A 20,799-nucleotide genomic window follows, 5' to 3' on the forward strand; every position below is an offset into this window, starting at 1 on the left:
GCTGCAATGAAACAAATTTGATGTGTTGAACTAATACTATTTACCAATAGTTGAAGACCCCTACTGAGAACAAAGCCAGCCTAACCCTGTCTCTAAGTTCCCACTCTTACAATACAATCTGCTAGCACAGACCTTGTTCCTGATCCATTTGTGTATATAAAATTTCTCAAGTGTCTCTGAATGAAATAATATGTGAATTTGTACTGAAAGGATCTGCTGTTTCCATTTGTAGATGTATATGGGGTCATTGAAAGTTAGTCACCTGCCTATGCGCAATTAGATCTTGGAGTTTTTTTTTATTTTATTTTATTTATTGTCAACGAGTAATTTTGAAAAATATTAGTCACAAAATCAAAATGATCTTCTGAGGAAACCAAAGATGTTTAAAGTAAGTGCTTTAACTTTAATCAAAGATTTAAAATTAACCTACTGCTCCTTTAGGCACTCAGTCAGTACAGTGATCAGGGCTATAAGTACCTACGTAGCTAGACTGATGGGTAAGATTAAATTAATAGTTTACTGTCAGAGTTCCCTCCCCACTCTGAACTCTGGGGTACAGATGTGGGCACCCTCATGAAAGAGCCCCTAAGCTTATATTCCACCAGCTTAGGTTAAAAACTTCCCCAAGGCAAAATTCCTTGTCCTTCGACAGTATCGCTGCCATCACCAAGCGAGTTAGACAAAGATTCAGGAAAAGGACCACTTGGAGTTCCTGTTTCCCCAAAAGATCCCACCAAGCCCCTTCACAGCCTTTCCTGGGGAGGCTTGAGAATAATATACCAACCAAATAGGTAACCAAGGTAAGCACAGACCAGACCCTGGGGTTTTTAGGACACTAAAAACCCAATCAGATTCTTAAAAACAGAACTTTATTATAAAGAAAAAAGTAAAAGAAGCACTTCTGTAAAATCAGGATGGAAGGTAATTTTACAGGGCAATAAGATTTAAAACACAGAGAATTCCCCTCTAGGCAAAACTTTAAAGTTACACAAGAACAGGAATAAACCTCCCTCTTAGCATAGGGAAAATTCACAAGCTAAAACAAAAGATAATATAACGCATTTCCTTGCTTTTACCGGTACTTACTATTTCTGTAATATTAGATGTATCTTTGCGGACCCCCTGAAACCTGTGTGCAGCCCCTGAGTTGAGAACTGCTTATCTAGTCTAACTCCTCCCAAGATGCAGGATTTGTTGTGTCTACCATCCAAGACAGATGGCTCTCCAGCCTCCTTTTGAAAATCTCCCAAGCCCATCTGTTCCATTGTCCTGCTGCTCTTACAGTTAGGAAGTTTTTTCCTGAGATTTAATCTAAATCTGCTCTGCTGTAGTTTGAACCCATTGACTCTTGTCCTGCCCTCTGTGGCAGGAGAGAACAACTTTTCTCCATTTTATTACTATTTATTTACACACACACGGACTAGGATCTAGGCTAAGGTGATTAACTTTTGAGCCATGTCTTCATAGAATCATAGAATATCAGGATTGGAAGGGACTTCAGGAGGTCATCTAGTCCAACCCCCGGCTCAAAGCAGGACCAATCCCCAGATAGATTTTTGCCCCAGATCCCTAAGTAGGCCCTTCAAGGATTGAACTCACAACCCTGGGTTTAGCAGGCCAATGCTCAAACCACTGAGCTATCCCTCCCCCCAAACTAGTGCTCCAGGTGAGGTTTGAACTTACCACCTCAGCATCACTCCATCCAGCACAGCTCTATTAATACCCTGCGCTAACCCATTGCACCACTGGAGCTAGCAGTTGCTTCTAATTTTGTTCTCCCTGCATGAGCACAAACATTCCTGTTTACTTGTCAATTTAGACCTCAGTTCAGCAGGGCAATTAAGCATGTGCTTAAATCCCATTGGCATAAGTGGGATTTAAGAAATTAGGACAAAGCAATGAAACAAGTGCAGACAATTTTCAGAGTGGCTTTTTCAATAAATAAATCAATGATACTTCATTTGAAAAACTTCTGAAGCATTCTCCACTCCTCCCCGCCATCCACCACCCAAATACCAATGGGGAATAAAAATTCTTCCTGTAGCTCCAATACCAGATGCTACCAAACTGTTTAAAATAAATATTTCTGAATATATGGCTTGCATTATTAAACCAGGAAAATGATAAGGATCCCATATTTTCTGTACTGTTTCAGTATGTGCATATATTTGTTCACATAAATAAATGACTAAACTATGAAAATGTTTTTCCATAGGAGATACAATTTCTGTATCCTTGTTTATATCAGCTCATTGTCCCATTTTGTTTCTTTAGTAGCAATACAGTAGTTACCATAACATTCACTTTCTTTGGTTTCAGATGGTAATAAATGGTCTATATAATTATTCTCATTAGTGACTCCACTGTAGGAGGTTCAAACCAAATTCAGATTCCTATGCTGCTGTGGTAGCTAATGAGGCTTCAAACTTGTTTGCTCCCTCAGAGCAGTAAAAGCACTATAGAAATCTGTCATATTTATTGTTATTAAATCACACATACACTGTAAATGTACGTCTCTGTCTAGGGTAAAGTTGAACTCTAAGGGAAAGCTGATTTCTGTTACACCACTGTAGATGCAGATTGAAACTTTATTTGAACAGGTCAATAATCACGTAAAAAAAAAAAAAAAAAGACCACCTTAATTTCCTTTCTAGGTTGCCAACCACAACTAAACTATTAAAAAATTGTAAATACTTTACATTTATTTTACTTTTATCTGCTTAGGTTTTTTATTTATTCATTGGTTTCCTGGCAGCTTGTATAATGAAAATAGATGAGTAAATTTCACTTTTAGTTAGTCAATTTCACCTTCCTGTTCTCATAATTAAGGATGAGTGAGCAATTTGCACTGAATTTTTCTGTTAACTAAATTCTCAGTTGTATTTGTCAAAGTTATTCACAAATTTCTTGACAAATATTTCCATCTCCAGTCAAATAGCATATGAGAGTTTGTTGCAAATATTAGGTATTTTAACTTCAAAATCATAAGAATATAAGAACGGCCATACTGAGTCAGACCAAAGGTCCACCCAGCCCAGTATACTGTCTACTGACAGTGACCAATGCCAAGTCCCCAGAGGGAGTGACCCTAACAGGTTCTCTCCTGCCATCCATCTCACCCTCGGACAAACAGAGGCTAGGGACACCATTCCTTACTCATCCTGGCTAATAGCCATTAATGGACTTAACCTCCATGAATTTATCCAGTTCTCTTTTAAACCCTGTTATAGTCCTAGCCTTCACAACCTCCTCAGGCAAGGAGTTCCACAGGTTGACTGTGCGCTGTGTGAATAACTTCCTTTTATTTGTTTTAAACCTGTTGCCCATTAATTTCATTTGGTGGCCCCTAGTTCTTATATTATGGGAACAAGTAAATAACTTTTCCTTATTCACTTTCACTTTATAATCCTTACAATTATAGGTGCCAATCCTGCAAACACTAATGCATATATAGCTTAACCTAGGAGTGGTCTGCTTGAGTTCAATACCTTAGTAAAAACTGTGAAACGGATATCTGTTGCATTCTGTAATCTTAATGGTTGAAAGCCAATTTTCTAGATCTGATATTTGCTTTTGTTTGTTTTTACTTTGTTTAAAGGTAAATAAATTATTCACATGTTAATTCTTTAAAGGCATAAATAATTGGCTACATTATTATGGTTTTAGTCTGCCAGGACCACACCGCTAACATTTGGCTCTTTTTGAATGGGACTATTTGCATGTTGAAAGTTAAGCATGTGCATAAGTATTTGTTGGATTGTAACCTGAGACTGAGAATTTTGAGGTTCAAATATTTAAAATTTGCAACAAACTCAAACAAGCTATTCAAATTGCAAGAAACATTTGTTATTAATTTTGATGTTCACTCAAAAGTGAGTTCACTGGGATTATTCATGGACATAAAAGTTAAGCACATGCCTACGTGTTTGCAGGATCAGTGCCTTAATTAGAAAATGCACATAATATTGTTTCTGCTCACTGATAGAACATCTTATGGAACTGACCGTCACAGATCAAACTGTGAATTTCAAACATTATAATGAAATACACATTTCAAAAGGTGCTTTTGGCAAATATTCCAGCATTCGCCTTAAAATTAATTTTTGAGAGTATTAAGTACAAGCCCCCAAATGGTCTCTGAAAGCCAATATGAAACACAGTCAAGTCAACATTCACTTTGAAACTCTAAAATATTTGTGGCACTAAGCATAATGTTGTGAGGTTTGGTGTGCAAATGCTACAAGCAATGTTTGTTTGTTTTTTAAAAATTCCATTGAGGCTTTTATTAATTATTATTATTATTCATTTCATGGAAAAATCTCTTTTCGGGTTCATAAAATCTTATTTTTACACACACAAAAAAGCACCCTAAATGTTATGTCAAATTTGACCAGACAGTGTCACTTTAAATATGTAGTTTATTAAAATATTTTGAAAATGTTTTTACCCTCATAGATTTCCTGGTCACATATCACTGATTTTTGCATGAGCAAAGCAAGTTGAGTTTATTCCTAGATGGGTTTTGAGAATAGCTCATTATCACTTGTGATATTCTGGGTTAGCAACAGTCAAAGACTACCGCACTGTACAACTCAATCTCATTGTGCCAAAGAGCCACCTTGACATTGGCTCCTATCCATATCCAATATGTAGAAGCAAATGACAGCGCCGCATCTACACTCCTTTCACTGGCTATGTGTACGTGGGTTGGCAAAGAAACCAAACATTAGGGTGAGGTCCTTGCAGATTAAAACAAAATTACTGAAGCTAATAAGCATATTATTTACCTCTTTAAATTATAACCTATAGAATTTATCTTTTAACAGAGTAAAGACAAACAAAAGCAAATGTCTGATCTGAAAAACTGTCTTTCAACCATTAAGATCACAGACTGCAGCGGATACGAGTTTCACAGTTTTAAGGTACTGCAATACTCTGTATATTACACTGATAGTCCTCTCCAATGGACTCAAAACTATTTTCCCTTCTTTGTGTCCCTTTTAAAATTAATCTTTTCCATGCCAGTAATCGACATAGGCAATCTACATGCAGAATCTGTATATAAATTTAGGGTACAATTGTTACAACAGAAGATGGTTAGTCTTGTGGTTAAGACAGAAGTCTAGGAGTCAGGCAATTCGGGATTTATGCCCAGGTCTGCCAGGCTTCATGTGCCCGTGGTCACTTAGGGTATGTCTACACTGCAGCTCAGAACATGCCTCCCAGCCTCGGGAGAGAGTCACACTAGCTTCGCTCAAGCTAGCCCCCTAAAAAGAGCAGTGTGGATGTTGCACCTTGGAAGTGGCTCAGGCTAACTCCCCAAGTTCAAGCTGCCTGAGCTGGTGGGTCAGAGTTCGGCGGGGCTAGCCCGAACCCCTCCCATGCTGCAATGATCACACTGCAATTGTTAGTGTGCTGGCTCAAGCAAAGCTAACTCGAGTGTCTCCCTCCACACGGGGAGGCTCTCTCCCAGCTGCAGTGTAGATACCCTGTGAAGGTCTCTGTTCCTTGATTTCACCATCTGAAAAACAGATATAATAATACACCTCTGCTTTAGAGGGATGATGTGAGGTTAAATTCAGTAATGTTTGCAAACCGCCCTGATCCTTGGATGGAAGGTGCTATTATTATTTTGCACTACTATTATTATATATATGATTTGTAATACTCAAGAGTAAAATGTCAAGATTTTTATTTTTTAACTATTAAACATCCAACCAAAGGCTGAGAACTGTTGTTATCCAGGCCAGGTTTACTTGGTTCTTCCACAGCACACGGGGCTGCACTTGATGACTTCTCGAAGCCTTTCATTTCTCTGATTCTATTATTTATATTGTATGTTAATACATCGCATAAAGATTGCAGCAGTTTATGAATCAGTCAGCTATTTTGCATGAAATGTGTAAGGTTTTTTCCTTCCCCTGCCCCCTCCTCCAATCAACAGAATAAAACTTGGCATGAAATGATAATGACTCAACAGACTGAGGAGAAAGACACTGATGATCCATTAGAAATGAAGAAAGAAGAAGCTATGTGGGAACTTTTTACAAGTGAATGCAGTTACTTTCTGGATCGCTTACTGGTTCTCAAGATGGTAACTTTGGATTTATTTCTCCAGTAGATTAAACATGGGACTTGTCCTGCTGTCAATGGGGCAAGAAGAAAGTCATCTATAACCTCTCCTTCTTTATATCTCAATGGAAATTACTTGTACTTTTGTGCTGTATACTTTTGTGCTCCTCGTGTCTTGTTTTCTAAACATGTTTCCACAATTCTCTGGTTTTCATTTCATCCTGATGAAATCTTTTCCTCTGTGTACCTCTTCTCAGTGTTTTGCTCTCTTGGTTCTGTGCGTTCTGTACTCCCAGTAGTATCAGAGGCAGGGCCGGCTCCAGGCACCAGCGCAGCAAGCAGGTGCTTGGGGCAGCCAATGGAGAGGGGCAGCACGTCCGGCTCTTTGGCGGTAAATCGTCGGCGGGTCCCTCTCTCCTTCTCGGAGAGCCGATCGCGGCTTTTTTTTTTTTTTTTTTTTTCCCCGCTCGGGGCGGCCAAAACCCTGGAGCCGGCCCTGATCAGAGGCCATTTTAGTCTGTCTTTCACTCTCTCTCAACTCCCCCTTTCAGACTCATATCGCTATACTTTCCATTATTGCTAGCCCATTTCATTTTGTACTCCTGGCTTTTAATAGCTTAGCTTGAAGAGGACTAACGGGTTGTAACTGTGTTATCCAGACTAGAACCTGAAAATGCAAAATTCTAGCATTGCAGTAATTCTAGGATTTCAAGCTCTCCTCCCACCCTGCAGAAAAAATAAAATCAAACGTAACCTTATCCTGAGGAAAATTAGGAGCATCTTCAAAGTTGAACAAGCTGTGGTAAGATTGCATGACTGACAGTTAGGTCACGCAGTAGCCCTTTATAGGTGATAAAGGAAGATCTATCAAGAGGGTTTCCACACACACACACACACACACACACTCTCTCTCTCTCTCTCACCACCTCTACCACTGGTTTCTCAAAGGAAGGAGGATAGGGTCCAGGGAGGAACAGCATTTTTAAAAAGCATGTTTCATGCTGAAAAGGTCATTTAGTTATAGAAAAAAATGCTCCAAAGTCAGGTGGATGAGGAAGAGCACAGAGAGCTCCATTATGGTGGTCAGAAATGGGGAGAGGGTGGTTATGGGACAGTTGGGAAAAGCCAGGATGAGTGTCCTGCCATCTAGAAACATTTGTTTAAAGAGTGGAAGTGGTAGAGGATCGCTGAGGAGCTCAGCTAACTGCAAGCGGTTCTTCTGCTAGGCGGGGGTATTACAAGGCACGCAGACTCCATGGTGATGAGTGAGGAGTAAGAACTTGAGAGAAAGACAGGTAGATACAGTAGTAGGCCCTGTGTGGCTCACAAATGATACAGCCTCCCCTCCCCGATCCCATCCCCATTTTTAATTATCCTCCATAGCGAAAACAAATGTGCTTATGAAAGAGTTTGTCAACTCTCACAGTTCCATTTATTTCTTGCTGCTCTAAATATTTCTCACTATTAAATGTTCCCCTTGTTCTAATTAAGCTCTGCCGAGATTTGAGACTATGGAGCGTTTCCTCCTCAAGTGGCTTTTTTCTCAGGCTCTCAGATCATTAGTTCATGGCAGCTAGACCAATGCAGGGATAAGCATCAGCATTCACTTTCTTCACCCCTCCCCTAGCACCTTGGGCAACATCAGTAGGCATTCTATTCATGTTTTCACATAAAGCCATTTCTATTAAATAATTATATTTCTCAGCTCATTTTTAGCTGCTTTGGGGCCATTGTTTGGTAGAAATCACAGTAAGTCAGTGCAACACCCAAAGAGCCAAGCTACAGCAGCTGGTGTGTAATGTATTCAGTATTCATTCAGCGCCACTGAAATTCACCCTAAAAGAGGAGAAACTGAACAAGCCACCCAGCCTCTCAAAGCCTTGGCCCTACAGCCATTCAGTTGCTTAGTGGCACTCTTCCACCCCCCATGCTGGAGCATACAGAGCAACCTGGAGGTAGACGGAAAGAGTTGGGGTGGGCCTAGGTTAGAGGACAGGGTTCATGACCACCAGGTCTAAAGAGGCCTCAGCCCCCATTCCCGACCACAGAATAGAATAACTGCCACGATGGGGCTACGTTGCAGTCAGTGGGCTGTCTGTGTACGGAGTCTCTCACTTCAGTCACTGCATAGTTCCTGCCCAAAACCTGTTATTTTTAGGCTTTGTGCAGGCCATGAAAGACTTGCTCCAAAATGGTGTGAGCCCAGCCATTTTGTAGTCTGCCAGTCAAATTACGGCTTATGAAGGAATATATGGTAAATCTATCTGCCCTCTGCAAATTAATTGGTTTGTTAATGTTGAATTAATACAGATAATAAATAATATGGCTTTATTGTCTTTTTTAAAGATATTTGTGAATACGCTAAAATACCTGCAAAACAATGAGTTCCTCGTGGATGTGGATTTGTGGGGACTTTTTGCAAACTTGGAGGAGTTAAACCAGGTGAGGGGAAAAAAAGAAATCTGATTTAGATCAAAAGCTGAAGCATAATTAAAAAAAGAGGAACGCAAAGAATTGCCAGACCCAGATTTCAGTGTCTGTATCTTGAACTTGACCCTAAGGACACTTTCCCCCTCTCTCTTTGGCAAAACAATTTGGATGAGGCATCATCAGTCCAAATGATTTCATGAACAGGCATAGAGCAATTTGAGTTTTGGTTATGGCTGTAGTCTGATCGTTTCCTGTTTTGAAGTAAATGTCAAAAGACGAGTTTGGAATTAGCTCTTTCAAATAGAGTCTTGTTAAATCATGGGTTTTGGCAGTCCTCAGTATACAAACATTAGGGCAGAACAATCACAACAGCCTGATCCATACAACAGTGAATTTCCCGTATCAAACAAGTGCATAGACATGAAGTGTCTGCTACACTATGGTCCCTTTGTGCTACTCCATAAGGACAAAGGGAACAGAAACCACCCACATCTCCCCAGCTAGGGATTCCCCAGGTGACATGCTTGTCTCGTGTGCTACTCACCCTGCAGCTTCTGGGGCAAGGTGGAGAGAAGACACATCCGGAGTGCTCTGTGCTTTGTCTATTCTCAGCTGGTGGTCAGTCCCCTTGGAGACTCTTTTCCAACGTGTGCAAGTTAAAGTAGTCCCTACACTGCTCTGACTTGTGCTGGGGCCAGGAAAAGACTCAGGGATCCTTAGTACCACCCACCCTGAGTGTAAACTCAGCAAAGCAGAAAACTTGGTCTAAGATCTCCATTTTGCAAGGACAGCATTCTCTGCAAGGCATTTTAATGCCAAGACAAGTTAGTCAAGATTGCAACTGATCATACCTGACATTCCTTCAAGCTGAAATAGTTGTTACCCAGCGTTAATGGCAAACAAAACTCTGTCCTACCTTTGACAGCATCACATAAGACAGAAGAAATTATTTCCAGACGGATTCTTTTCACTGAATACAAAATTATTGGTATAAGAGCAAATACATCACCCTGACTGAATAGGGGGTGGCATTTGGGAACAGTTTCTGACTCTGTTAGTGAATGAGCACTGCAGAAGATGATCACTAAGATCAAATGCTACTGTATTAAGAAAACAGTGCGTTGCAGTTTTCCTCCTCAAAGTTACACTTCCCATGGTTATTGACATCTCATTTTTGTTGCTCTTCTTCTACCAGCATAGAGAGTGTTTGCCTTCTATAATAAGGATTGCAAAGATTAATCAGTGTCTGCACAGTGGCTTGAACACACAGAGGGCTAAGTATTATTATTAGAGCTCTATTGGTGAGAGGCAGTATGAGCTAGTAGATACTGACAGTCAGGAGATGTTGATTTTACTCCCATCTGTGCCATTTGCTTGCTGAGTGACATTGGCCCAATCAGTTCATCTCTCTGTGTCTGTGTTTCCTCCCCCACCCAATATCTTTCTTGTCTATTTAGAGTGTAATTGCTTCAAGACAAGGCCCTGATTTTTACTTTATGCAGTGCCTAGCCCACTGGGCCTCTATATAGTCTGAGCCCTTTGATGTCACTGTATGTCGTGGGTCATGCATTCTCCATCCCCTTTTGGGATGAGGCAAACGTCTTTATAGCCCCACGGCCATTTCTGAGTGACCCCTCTGGGTCCCAGAGTAGTGCAGCCTAACAAGCAAAGTCAATATACTCACTTTCTCTATCAGGGAGGGGTGGCCTAACAGCCAGAGTCAATAGAGCTGCCCTCACGATCAGGGCTTTGCAGCTTGGTGGCCAGAGTCAATAGAACTGGTGAGACGGGCCGCAATCCCAGGGTGGGTGGCAGCCAGCGTAGGGGAACCCGGGCCCTCCCTCTCCACCGGGTCCCAGCCCAGGGCCCTGTCAGTAGCAGGGTTGCGCGCCACCAGCCCAGGGATCCAGCCAAAACACGCTGAGCTAGTCTCTGGTTCTACAACCACCTCTCCGCAAAGATTCCCTGGGTTGCTTCCAACCCGCTTCTCCGTGGTTTGTCGTCTCAGGGTTCCCATGGTTTCTCCTCCCTCTGTGGCATCTGGAGCCTTGGGGTCATCGGTCGCTGCCATCTGGCTAGCCTCCGCATTGTGAAGTGCCAGCGATCCTTCAGCAGAGCCTGCAGCACACCTCCTCCCTCTCCAATGGTTCGCCCTGAATGAGCAGGGCTGTTCCCTTTTACACCTGGTCTCCAACTGGAGCATGCCCAGCAGCGTCGAGGGGGCATAGCCTCTTCGGCCCAAATAGAGGAATTAATCCCTGCAATCCCAGTGTAGGGCATGCATGCCCCGTCACACCATAATACGACATCATAATGAAAATAATAATTGTTACTCCAAGAAGAGACTTATGACCTCAGTTCCCCCTGGCCTCCCTACAGAAACAACCAATAAACTAAACATCAGAATAAGCGTGCATCAAGTCTTTGCCTGGCCCTATTGTGGGGTGAGACAAGGGAGGGGGTTGAATTATGTGCAGTTTACAGGATGAACACACCGGAGGGTTGATTACGATACAGTCATGATTGAGTGTTGTTTTTAATACTTTTTCCATTATCGTTTTTTTAAATCTTTGCATGTGTATATAATATTGTAACATCCATTATGGTCAAATGTGGGGAAAATGACACTGACACTCTTGCCATAAAAGAACTTTATGTTGTGAAATATTTAAAATACACCTTGCCAACATGCTAGAATGCATACTGTACCACGAGCAACTCCCCGAAGCTAAGTAGGCCCACAAATTTGCTAAACAAACTATAGTGGTTAAAATTTAAATCCCAGCATTTTAATGTAGTTTACTATGGTACTGGAGATACAGCAGTTATTTTCAATTCTGACTCTACAGGAATACTGTAGATCCCTGATACCACTGCATGGTAAATGTAGATTTCATAGTAAATTTTTCTATGGATGTACAAGATGTGAAGATTCAGATAGAACCACTAGAATCTAAGTGAAAATATTTTTAAAGAACTCAGTTTGGGAGAATGCCTTGCTTGCATTCTGGTCCCTTTGCAGTTTTAAATAAATGTTTTTCATTATCTTCAGGAAATTGAAATAAGGTTGAATATAAATTACAATTGCTTTCCAAATGAGTTTGAAGACCTCTTTAATCACAGTGCAGCTACAGTGTTCTGTCACATCAGATCAGTGTACAGCATTTATTTCTGTAATTCCCAATGTTAATTTGTGTTTAATATTCACATTAATTATGTAGCTACTGTTCTAAAATAAATGTAATTGGAAAAATGTAATCTCGTTTCATCATTTTTGTTAAACAGTGTTTGACAAGGCCTAAGTAGGTGTTTTTAACAGGATTGTTTTAACTTCTGATTAAGTCAGCAGGCACAGTCCCTTTCAGAATCATGGTTTAAGTGCTTAAGTTAAAGTCAGTCAATGGAGCTTCGTGCAGATACAGGGCTCTATTGGGTATGGAGTCAGTTGCAGGATCTGGACTTTAAAAAGATTTAGTGGTAAAAATAAAGCTCAGAAGAGCAGACAAACTAATTTTTTTTTCTTTCCTTGACTAGGTGAGTCTCAGTTTTGTGACCGATTTTTTCAAAATTATAAAGGACCATGTCACTGCATCTGAATCCTCCCTGGATTTCATCTCTGTACTCACAAAGGTAACATGATCAGAAATGCTCTGTAGTAGGACTCTTAATGTAGTGAAGAAAGTGAAACTGCTTTCTTGGTCGCATTCCACTTTTACTAAAAGACCTAGATCATCTACTAGGAGGAATCAAGCTGTCCAATGGGAGCTTCAGAGATACATTCACTCTTCTTTCACTCAATGGGTGAAATCCTGGCCCCGCTGAAATCAATGAGAGTTTGCCATTGACTTCACTGGGGACAAGATTTCACTCCAAATTTGTAAGTGCCTCTAACACACGTTGATACCTTAGTACATTCCTAAATATGAGGCTATGCAAAGCTGTTCCGTAGCCTAGCATTTTTTATCATCTACTTTATTTTTCCTGCAGCAAAGTCTCAACACTGCAGATGCCCATAGAATTGCCAGAGTTGTGGCAGGATTCTTTAAGAAAGTAGTTTTCTTTGGCAAGTTTACTCTCTATTGTAGCCCAATTTTCCCTGTTACAATCAAATCTCTGGCAAAACATACCTTATAAAAACTAATATATGGAGATATACCTATCTCATAGAACTGGAAGGAACCTTGAAAGGTCGTCGAGTCCAGCCCCCTGCTTTCACTAGCAGGACCAAGTACTGATTTTACCCCAGATCCCTAAGTGGCCCCCTCAAGGATTGAACTCACAACCTTAGGTTTAACAGGCCAATGCTCAAACCACTGAGCTATCCCTCCCTCCTTAGATTGTTTACCCCATTATTTTGCCCCTCACTTTGACATTCCTCTTTTTCAATCTTGTTAAACTTCTAAATCTTTTGTCTTGCAGTATTTTCAAGGTAACCTCTGCCAGACACACCAGATTTACTGCCTTCATTACACCTCAGCCATCTTTTACTTGGAGAACCTAAGGCAGAGAGAAGATTTTGGAATCTATCTGAAAGTAAAGTGTTGGTTTTGCTCTCTTTGTTGAGTCTTCAACCATCCTATCCTGTCTTTAAAAACAAATTGGAAAAGCCTATATTCTATTTTAGATAACAGTCTATGCCTTTTTTCTTGAAATGCTAATGATACCACAGGTTTAAATATACTGGGTGGAATCCTAGCTCCATTGAAGTCATAGGCAAAATTTCCATTGACATGAGCACCTTCAATGGCACCAGGTTTTCATCCACTACATTCATACAGTGCTTTTCCAATGGCAACTGCGTCTTAATGCACATTCAATTAGTGCAACCTATAAAATACAGAATTATTAGATGTTAGAACTAGCTTCCAACCGGGGCAGGTCAAACAGGTGGGCTGTTAATCCAAACCTGTCATATGTTACCTCCTATCTCAGGGTAGGAGCAGCAGGATTGGCTGGTGTATAATGTCCTGTGATATCTGGAAACACTGGGGTGAGAGTGAAGCAATTGACATAACTAAGTAACTAATGCAATGATCCCCTCTTGGGATTTCCCAACACTGAGGGAAGAAGCTAAAATATCTGCCTATTTTTAAGGGGTTTGTGGATTTTCTGTCTTATGTATTATCTACTCAAAGATCAGACCTTGTAACAAATCTCAGATTCTGTGATTTAGGTTGCCAGCTACACAGCCCATGGCAGTGAGCCTCCAAGCCTGGATCAACAGACTCAGGACTAAAATTATCTGTGTAGATGCTGCAGTTTGGGCTGGAGCTCTGAAGCCTAGGAGCAGGGCCAGAGCACCGGGGGGAAGGTGGAGAGCCCCCGACGGCCAGAGCACCGGGAGGAGGGCGAAGAGCCCAGCCGGGGCTCACCGCTCTCCTCGGCGGCCAGAGCGCCGTGAGGAGGGCCACTCTCCCCGGCGGCCAGAGCGCCGGGGGGAAGGCGGAGAGCCCCCGGCGGCCAGAGCGCCAGGAGGAGGGCGGCGAGCCCGGCCGAGGCTCTCCGCTCTCCCCGGCGGCCAGAGTGCTGGGAGCAGGGCGGAGAGCCACATGCTTGGTGGGCTGGTGCCTGGAGCCGGCCCTGCCTAGGAGCGGCGTGGGCTTCAGAGCCAAAGCTCCAGCCTGAGCCTCATCTTAAAAGTGCTGTCTCCACAGCTATTTCTAGCACGGTAGCCAGAACCCCGCTGGTCTGAATCTGTCCACCCAGACTCTGAGACTTGTTGCCATGGGCTGCTGCTTAGGGCCACGCTGCCTTAGGGCCAGACTGTGACCCTGTTACTGCCATTGGTGACTCTGATGAGTAGTTACGTGAGCTTCAGTGGGCCTATTCTTACAAGTAACTGCTCACCAGTGCAAGGAACAGGTTCACACGCTAGCCTTAGGAACATTTAAAATAGAAACATAAAATGTGGAAGCCCGAAAGGACCCAGCCACTCCAACAGTATGTGCAGACAGGGAGTAAGTATTGCCAACCTCAGGCATTCAAAAATCATGAGTCAGGCCCCCAAAAATCCGAAGATGGGTTTAAAAATCAAGTGATCTTAAAAATAATAAATATGGGATTCTTTTTATTTCCCTTCTTATTTTTGAGCCTTTAGGATCTGTTCAGGCCACATCTTCAAGCTTTTCTCTGCAACCAAGAGGGATAAAAACTTACTTTTAAAAAAATGAAAGCTGAGATTTTTATATAATCACTTGACTCCAGGAGCTGCTACTTTAATGAGAACACCAAATAGCATGAAACTTATACAAAACACACAATCGTTGGCACACCTGAGCAACAGGAGATTCAAGAGGCTTTTGTGTGAACTGGGAGAGGCTGGTGTGGTGGTTTTGTCACTTAAGCTCTGTCTTTATTTGAAGCCGTGTTTATATTCACATGGTCATATCAGACTTTACAAGCACAACATTCAGAATAAGATGCGTGCTTTATTACTTCATTCTGAGTCTGAATTCTCTTTGCAGATGGAAGTTAAAAGCATGTGTTTAAACCAAGCTAACAGTACCAAACATATGAATGTAATGAAAAAGCATGGTAGTGCTTTTGCGTGTTTTTGTGAGCCTGTGAGAAGGGAGTTGGTAGAGTTTTCATTTAACCCGAGGGAGAACACTTGAATGCTTTTCCCCCCTTTGAATATTTATATCTCTGTGACCCATCTGGAAGGGAAGAGAATCTCCTTGAGTGCACAGGATGGAACTAAAACAGCAGCTCATAGATGTAAATGTCATTTTTACCCCTTGAGATGCTTTTTCCAGTAAAACAAAATGTAACAAAGGGTCCTGTGGCACCTTATAGACTAACAGATGTATTGGAGCATAAGATTTTGTGGGTGAATACCCACTTCGTCAGACGCGTCTAACGTCTGATGAAGTGGGTATTCACCCATGAAAGCTGATGCTCCAATACATCTGTTAGTCTATAAGGTGCCACAGGACTCTTTGTTGCTTTTTACAGATCCAGACTAACATGGCTCCCCTCTGATTTTGTTTTACTGTATCTGAAACCAGTTGGGAAGAAGAGAGAGACTGGGAGGCTAGCACAACAATACTACATTTAGTGGCTTGGCTTTTCCCCGTCATGTAGCTGTATCTCCATTGACTTGACTTAAACTCTTGCCAAGCTTGAAGAGTTATTGTTTATGGACTGCTAAAGTGAGCACGAGTGGTCAAATTCTGCTCTTAGTTACACTGCATATATCTGAAATCAGTGGTGTTAATCCAGATTTACACTAACCGAATTTAGCCCCCCATACACTGCATGGGATAGGGCCTGCCATTTTTATTTATCTTTAGCATCACACAGACCAATAGCCTACATAAATACTAAATAATGGACACCATCATTTCAAACTTGCTCAGCTTTCAGATTTTACTCTATTTAAACCTGAAAAATGAGCTCACTCTTATGGGCAGCTCCAGGGTGGTAGCCAGGTGTCCTGCCCCTTCTAGGGGCATTTGGGGTCTGAATAGCTCGAGTACCACAAGGAGTCCCCCAGGGGCAACAGACACCCATCTAAGGGCAAAACTCACTCTTTTATAAGCAGTCGAACATTGGAGAGGAAATGGCTCTGGAGGAATCCCCAATTGAGATTTTTCTTGATAAGATTAAATGATATAGTGAAGAAAGGTTTCAGAGTAACAGCCGTGTTAGTCTGTATCCGCAAAAAGAAGAACAGGAGTACTTGTGGCACCTTAGAGACTAAAGCTTATGCTCTAATAAATTTGTTAGTCTCTAAGGTGCCACAAGTACTCCTGTTCTTCTTATAGTGAAGAAACGTATTCTTAGGAATTAGTATAATGCCTGAAATGTGAAGTTATCTATACCAAAGATTAATCTGTGGGGCTGATTCAGCTCCTCTTGAAGTGAAAGGGAGCCTTTCCATTGACTTCACTGGGAACTGAATTGGCTTCATCACAAGTGGATCCCCAGTTCACTTCAGTCAGCTGATGATGCAGCTAATTGCTTATTAACGGCTTTGTCAGAAAGCAACGCGAGTTCGTAGATCCTAAAACAGGCTTTCTTTATATTCAGTAGTGGTGTGAACAAAATGAACAGTGCAAACGACTACATCTGCCAGAACTGCTGGTGGCTCCTTTACACAGACTGACCCGATATCCCCTCCTCCTTAACAACATCTGGAAGAGAAGCACTGATGCAGCACAGAAAGCCACCATCCTCTCTATTAAGGAAAAGGTGGAAAAGTCCTTACGTAAGTAGCTGAGATTAAAAGTCAAGTTCTCTGTTTATCATTTTCTCCGAGGGTTTACGCACTTGAGGTTCAAATGTAAATGAGGTTGGTTTTATTTACTGTTTGAAGATGTGATTGGTGGCATGAAAAACTCATTGCGATCCCTTTGAGTACTTCTCTTTTTCTCAAAATTGCCTGGTACCATTCTCATATTGTCAAAGTCTTCCCTCAGGATGGTAATACAGCACATAAATCAGTCAGTCACTTGTATTCACAGAGAATCATTTGCATTGACATGCGAACAGCTGAGAGTAGTTCACAAATGGGAACAAATCAAGTAATATCTCAAACAAAGAGGTCTTTGAGATGGAGTCATGTCTGGGAAGGATTCGGAGGGTTTAATCCTTAAAAGAATAAAATTCCACACACAAGGGGCATATTATGCCAACAACCTTTCTCAGAATGACAGTCTTTACATGTAAGGTACCTAGGGAGCCATCTCAGCTAAGGAAAACTTTCTCCAGCTTATGCAGAAAAAAAATGGATGGGTTTTTATACTGGATTCTATTTTACATAAATAACCTATTCATTCAATCATTTCCTGAAACCCACAATTTGCAGCTTTAAATATCTGATAGCTCTGAAGCGCGTTATAAGACAAACTTATTCTCCAGTGCCCCGATCCAGCTCCCACTGAAATCAATGAGAGTATTAATAGATAGAAAGTGAACATACCTATTGGCGTATGCCTGGACCAGTGATCTCTGCCCAGGATTACAAATCAGGAAGTGGCTTTGGGCCACTTAGCCTGTTTGCCTTAATGTCCTTATCTGTGACATTACAACTTACCTGCCTTGCTGGGATGGTGTGAGGGGTAACTTTACCTCCAGCGTTCCCTTCCTTGCTGAGTGTGTGTGCACACTGCAATGTTGCATGCAAAATTAGGAGTAATATTGAAGTTTTGCTCTTTAAGGCTCTGATCCTGCAGACTAACACACGTGCTTCGCTTTACACACTGTGAATAGATCTCCTGAGTCCCAGTCCAGTGCTTGAATCACAAAACCATCCTTCCTTTTAAAGTTTGTTCTTAAAGATTCTCATTGATTCCAATGGCTTTTGAATCAGACCCTAAATGATAAAAGCTAATTTACCCTTAATTAAACCAGTAAAGAACTTTCTCATGCTACTGGAGTCCAATTTGGAATATCAAGTTTTTTTAATTGAAGTTTAAGACAAAATAATAAGTGAATCTTTAGAGCAGGGCCGGCTTTAGCAAGAGCGGGGCCCGATTCCTGGGGGTGGGGCTTGCAGCAAGCCCCGCCCCCAGGACCCGAGCCGCGCTGCGGGGGGGGGGACGGGACGGGGGGACCCGAGCCCCGCTGCGCCGCGGGGGGGACGGGGATGGGGGGACCCGAGCCGCGCCGCGCCGCGGGGGGGACCCGAGCCGCACTGCGGGGGGGACCCGAGTCGCGCCGCGGGGGGGACGGGGGGACCCGAGCCGCGCCGCGGGGGGGACGGGGGGACCCGAGCCGCGCCGTGGGGGGGACGGGGACGGGGGGACCCGAGCCGCGCCGCGGGGGGGACGGGGACGGGGGGACCCGAGCCGCGCCGCGGGGGGGACGGGGACGGGGGACCCGAGCCGCACCGCGGGGGGGACGGGGGAGCCGCGCCGCGGGGGGGGACTGGGACGGGGGAGCCGAGCCGAGCCGCGCCGCGGGGGGGACGGGGGAGCCGAGCTGCGGGGACCGGGCCGGGCCGGAGCCAAGCCGGGCCAGAGCCGCTGGGGCCTGCGGGAATGGGCCGCGCCTCCCCGGAGCCCTTCTCGCGCCCCCACCCCAGCTTACCTAGTGCTGCTGGCCCGCCCCTGCTTCGTCTCAGACTTCCCGCGAATCTCTGATTCGCGGGAAGCAGGGGAGGGGGCGGGGCGTGCAGGGGATGGGAGGAGGGGGAAGTGAGCTGGGGGCGGGGCGGACAACTGCAGCGCGGGGCCCTCTTGGCACGGGGCCCAATTCAGCCGAATCGGCTGAATCGGCCTAAAGCCGGCCCTGCTTTAGAGTCAGACATTTTTCCAGTAACAAACTGGTAATATGACATCCAAAATATCACAACAGTGTATTAAAACCTGTTTAAACACATGGGGTGAAATCCTGGCCTCGCTGAAGTCAAGAGAAGTTTTGCAATTGACCTCAATAGAGCCAGGATTTAAGCTTTGGGCCCAACCTTGCAAGCCCCAAAGGCCCAGCTCCTCAAAGGTTTTTAGGTGGCTAATTCTGGTTCCAGGGTTGCAACTTGGACTGTGGGACCTCTGAGCCTTCTGTCCCACCAACCTGGGGTATCCCTCACACTGTGATGCCATTGGCAAGCTACAAAACTCTGGCACGTACTACGCTTACACAGACATCCACAGGCAGGGACACACCTGACTGAGTTCCATGAATGCTTCTCCCAGCTACTCATGAACCAATAATAGAAAGGCTCCAGCCAATTCCCTTCAGCTTTCCAGCCTTACACCCCCAGCATATATTGTCTTTCCCTGGTCAGAAGCCTGGCCAGTGTAAGTTCATTACCCAGACTGCCCCTCCCCTGATGTGGAGAGGACAAACACTAGTCTTTGTAACCTGGGCTGAGATTTCCCAAACACTTCAACCAAAATACACTGTTTTAAGTAAAATATAAAACAAATGTATTAACTACAGAAAGATAGATTTTCAGTGATTATAAGTAGTAAGAGTAAAGATCAAAGTTCAGAGGGGTAGCCGTGTTAGTTTGAATCTGTAAAAAGTAACAGAGGGTCCTGTGGCACCTTTAAGACTAACAGAAGTATTGGGAGCATAAGCTTTCGTGGGTAAGAACCTCACTTCTTCAGATGCAGTGAGGTTCTTACCCACGAAAGCTTATGCTCCCAATACTTCTGTTAGTCTTAAAGGTGCCACAGGGCCCTCTGTTGCTTTTTAAAGATCAAAGTTGGTTACCTAAGAAATAAAATAAATTCACAGTGAGTGCTACAAACTAAACAGGATTTGAATAAAGCAGTGTCTTACCCTGACAGATGGTACAAAGAGATCACAGATCTTCAGTACACACACTGGAACTCTCCTCCAGCCTGGGACCATACTCCCCAATTCAAAGTCTTTGTCCTCCAGATGTGTTTTCAGGTGTTGAGTGTGGCAGGAATGAGGCCAAGTGATGATGTCACTTCCCCTCTTCTATAGTTTCTTCCAGTTTGCTGAAAAGATGTTTGCTTGTGATGTAAAGGTCTGCCCACATCGGTCAAGCAGTCTCCATTATATATGCCCTCTCCATGAGAAATCTCCATCGTATACAGTTCCTGGGATAGTGGATTCTCTTTAATGGGCTGTCAGCACGACTGGCTACTCCATATTCGTACCTGAAAGGCTGGTTGTGGATGTTCCCAACCTCACAGCATATTTCAGTAACACACACGTAACAAAACTTCATAACTTCCCATACAATGATAGCACGTACAATCCAATAGGATATTAATATTCAATAGATCAAGACTTTTAAAATGATGCCTCACAAGGCATACTTTGTACAAAACATATCATAATTATATGACAGTGATGAATATGGGGGTTCCAGGGTGTTGCTTTGAGGTACAGAGTGCCACAAACTCCCACTGAAATCACTGGGAGTTAGCCAGCTAAACACCTTTAAGGGTCTAGGCCAGAGTCCTTCTACTTCCACTGCAGTCTAGCACTGTTAAAGGCATTCATCATATCTCAAGCTTGTTGTCAACCATGGGGATAATTGATATTTTGTATTTTTCAGGAGATCTTGAAGGTAAAGTAAAATGGCTGGACAATTTTCAGAAATTTAGGCAGCTGCAAGAGGTTATAATTTGGCCTCCACTTTGGGATCGTGACAAAAAGTTCTTTCTCCCAGAGGTAAGCAGTGTATTCACCACTATATAAATGTTAGCCTGAGGACTTTTTCTGTGAAGAAAATTTTCATATAGTTCCTACATTTGCCCAGCCTTAGTGTTGTGGTCTAAAGATGATAATCATCTCTGTATTCTAACTAATGTAGATGTACATTATTATTATTTTTATATTCTGGTAGTATGTAGATGCCCCAATCAAGAGTAG

At 43.0% G+C, this 20,799-nt stretch overlaps 1 protein-coding gene across 1 annotated transcript in view; it reads left to right on the top strand.

The window, feature by feature from the left end:
- Window positions 1–20,799, top strand: part of PLEKHG7 (pleckstrin homology and RhoGEF domain containing G7) — a 51,553-nt gene that overhangs the window by 10,171 nt on the left and 20,583 nt on the right. The window contains exons 5-11 of the mRNA XM_054042021.1: window positions 4,827–4,922; window positions 5,945–6,094; window positions 8,419–8,514; window positions 12,037–12,132; window positions 12,922–13,035; window positions 16,537–16,711; window positions 20,483–20,598. Of these exons, the coding sequence (XP_053897996.1) occupies window positions 4,827–4,922; window positions 5,945–6,094; window positions 8,419–8,514; window positions 12,037–12,132; window positions 12,922–13,035; window positions 16,537–16,711; window positions 20,483–20,598 (843 nt within the window). The remainder of the gene's footprint in view (window positions 1–4,826; window positions 4,923–5,944; window positions 6,095–8,418; window positions 8,515–12,036; window positions 12,133–12,921; window positions 13,036–16,536; window positions 16,712–20,482; window positions 20,599–20,799) is intronic.

Source organism: Malaclemys terrapin, chromosome 1 (assembly GCF_027887155.1).
Source record: "Malaclemys terrapin pileata isolate rMalTer1 chromosome 1, rMalTer1.hap1, whole genome shotgun sequence".
NCBI classification, from domain to species: domain Eukaryota; kingdom Metazoa; phylum Chordata; order Testudines; family Emydidae; genus Malaclemys; species Malaclemys terrapin.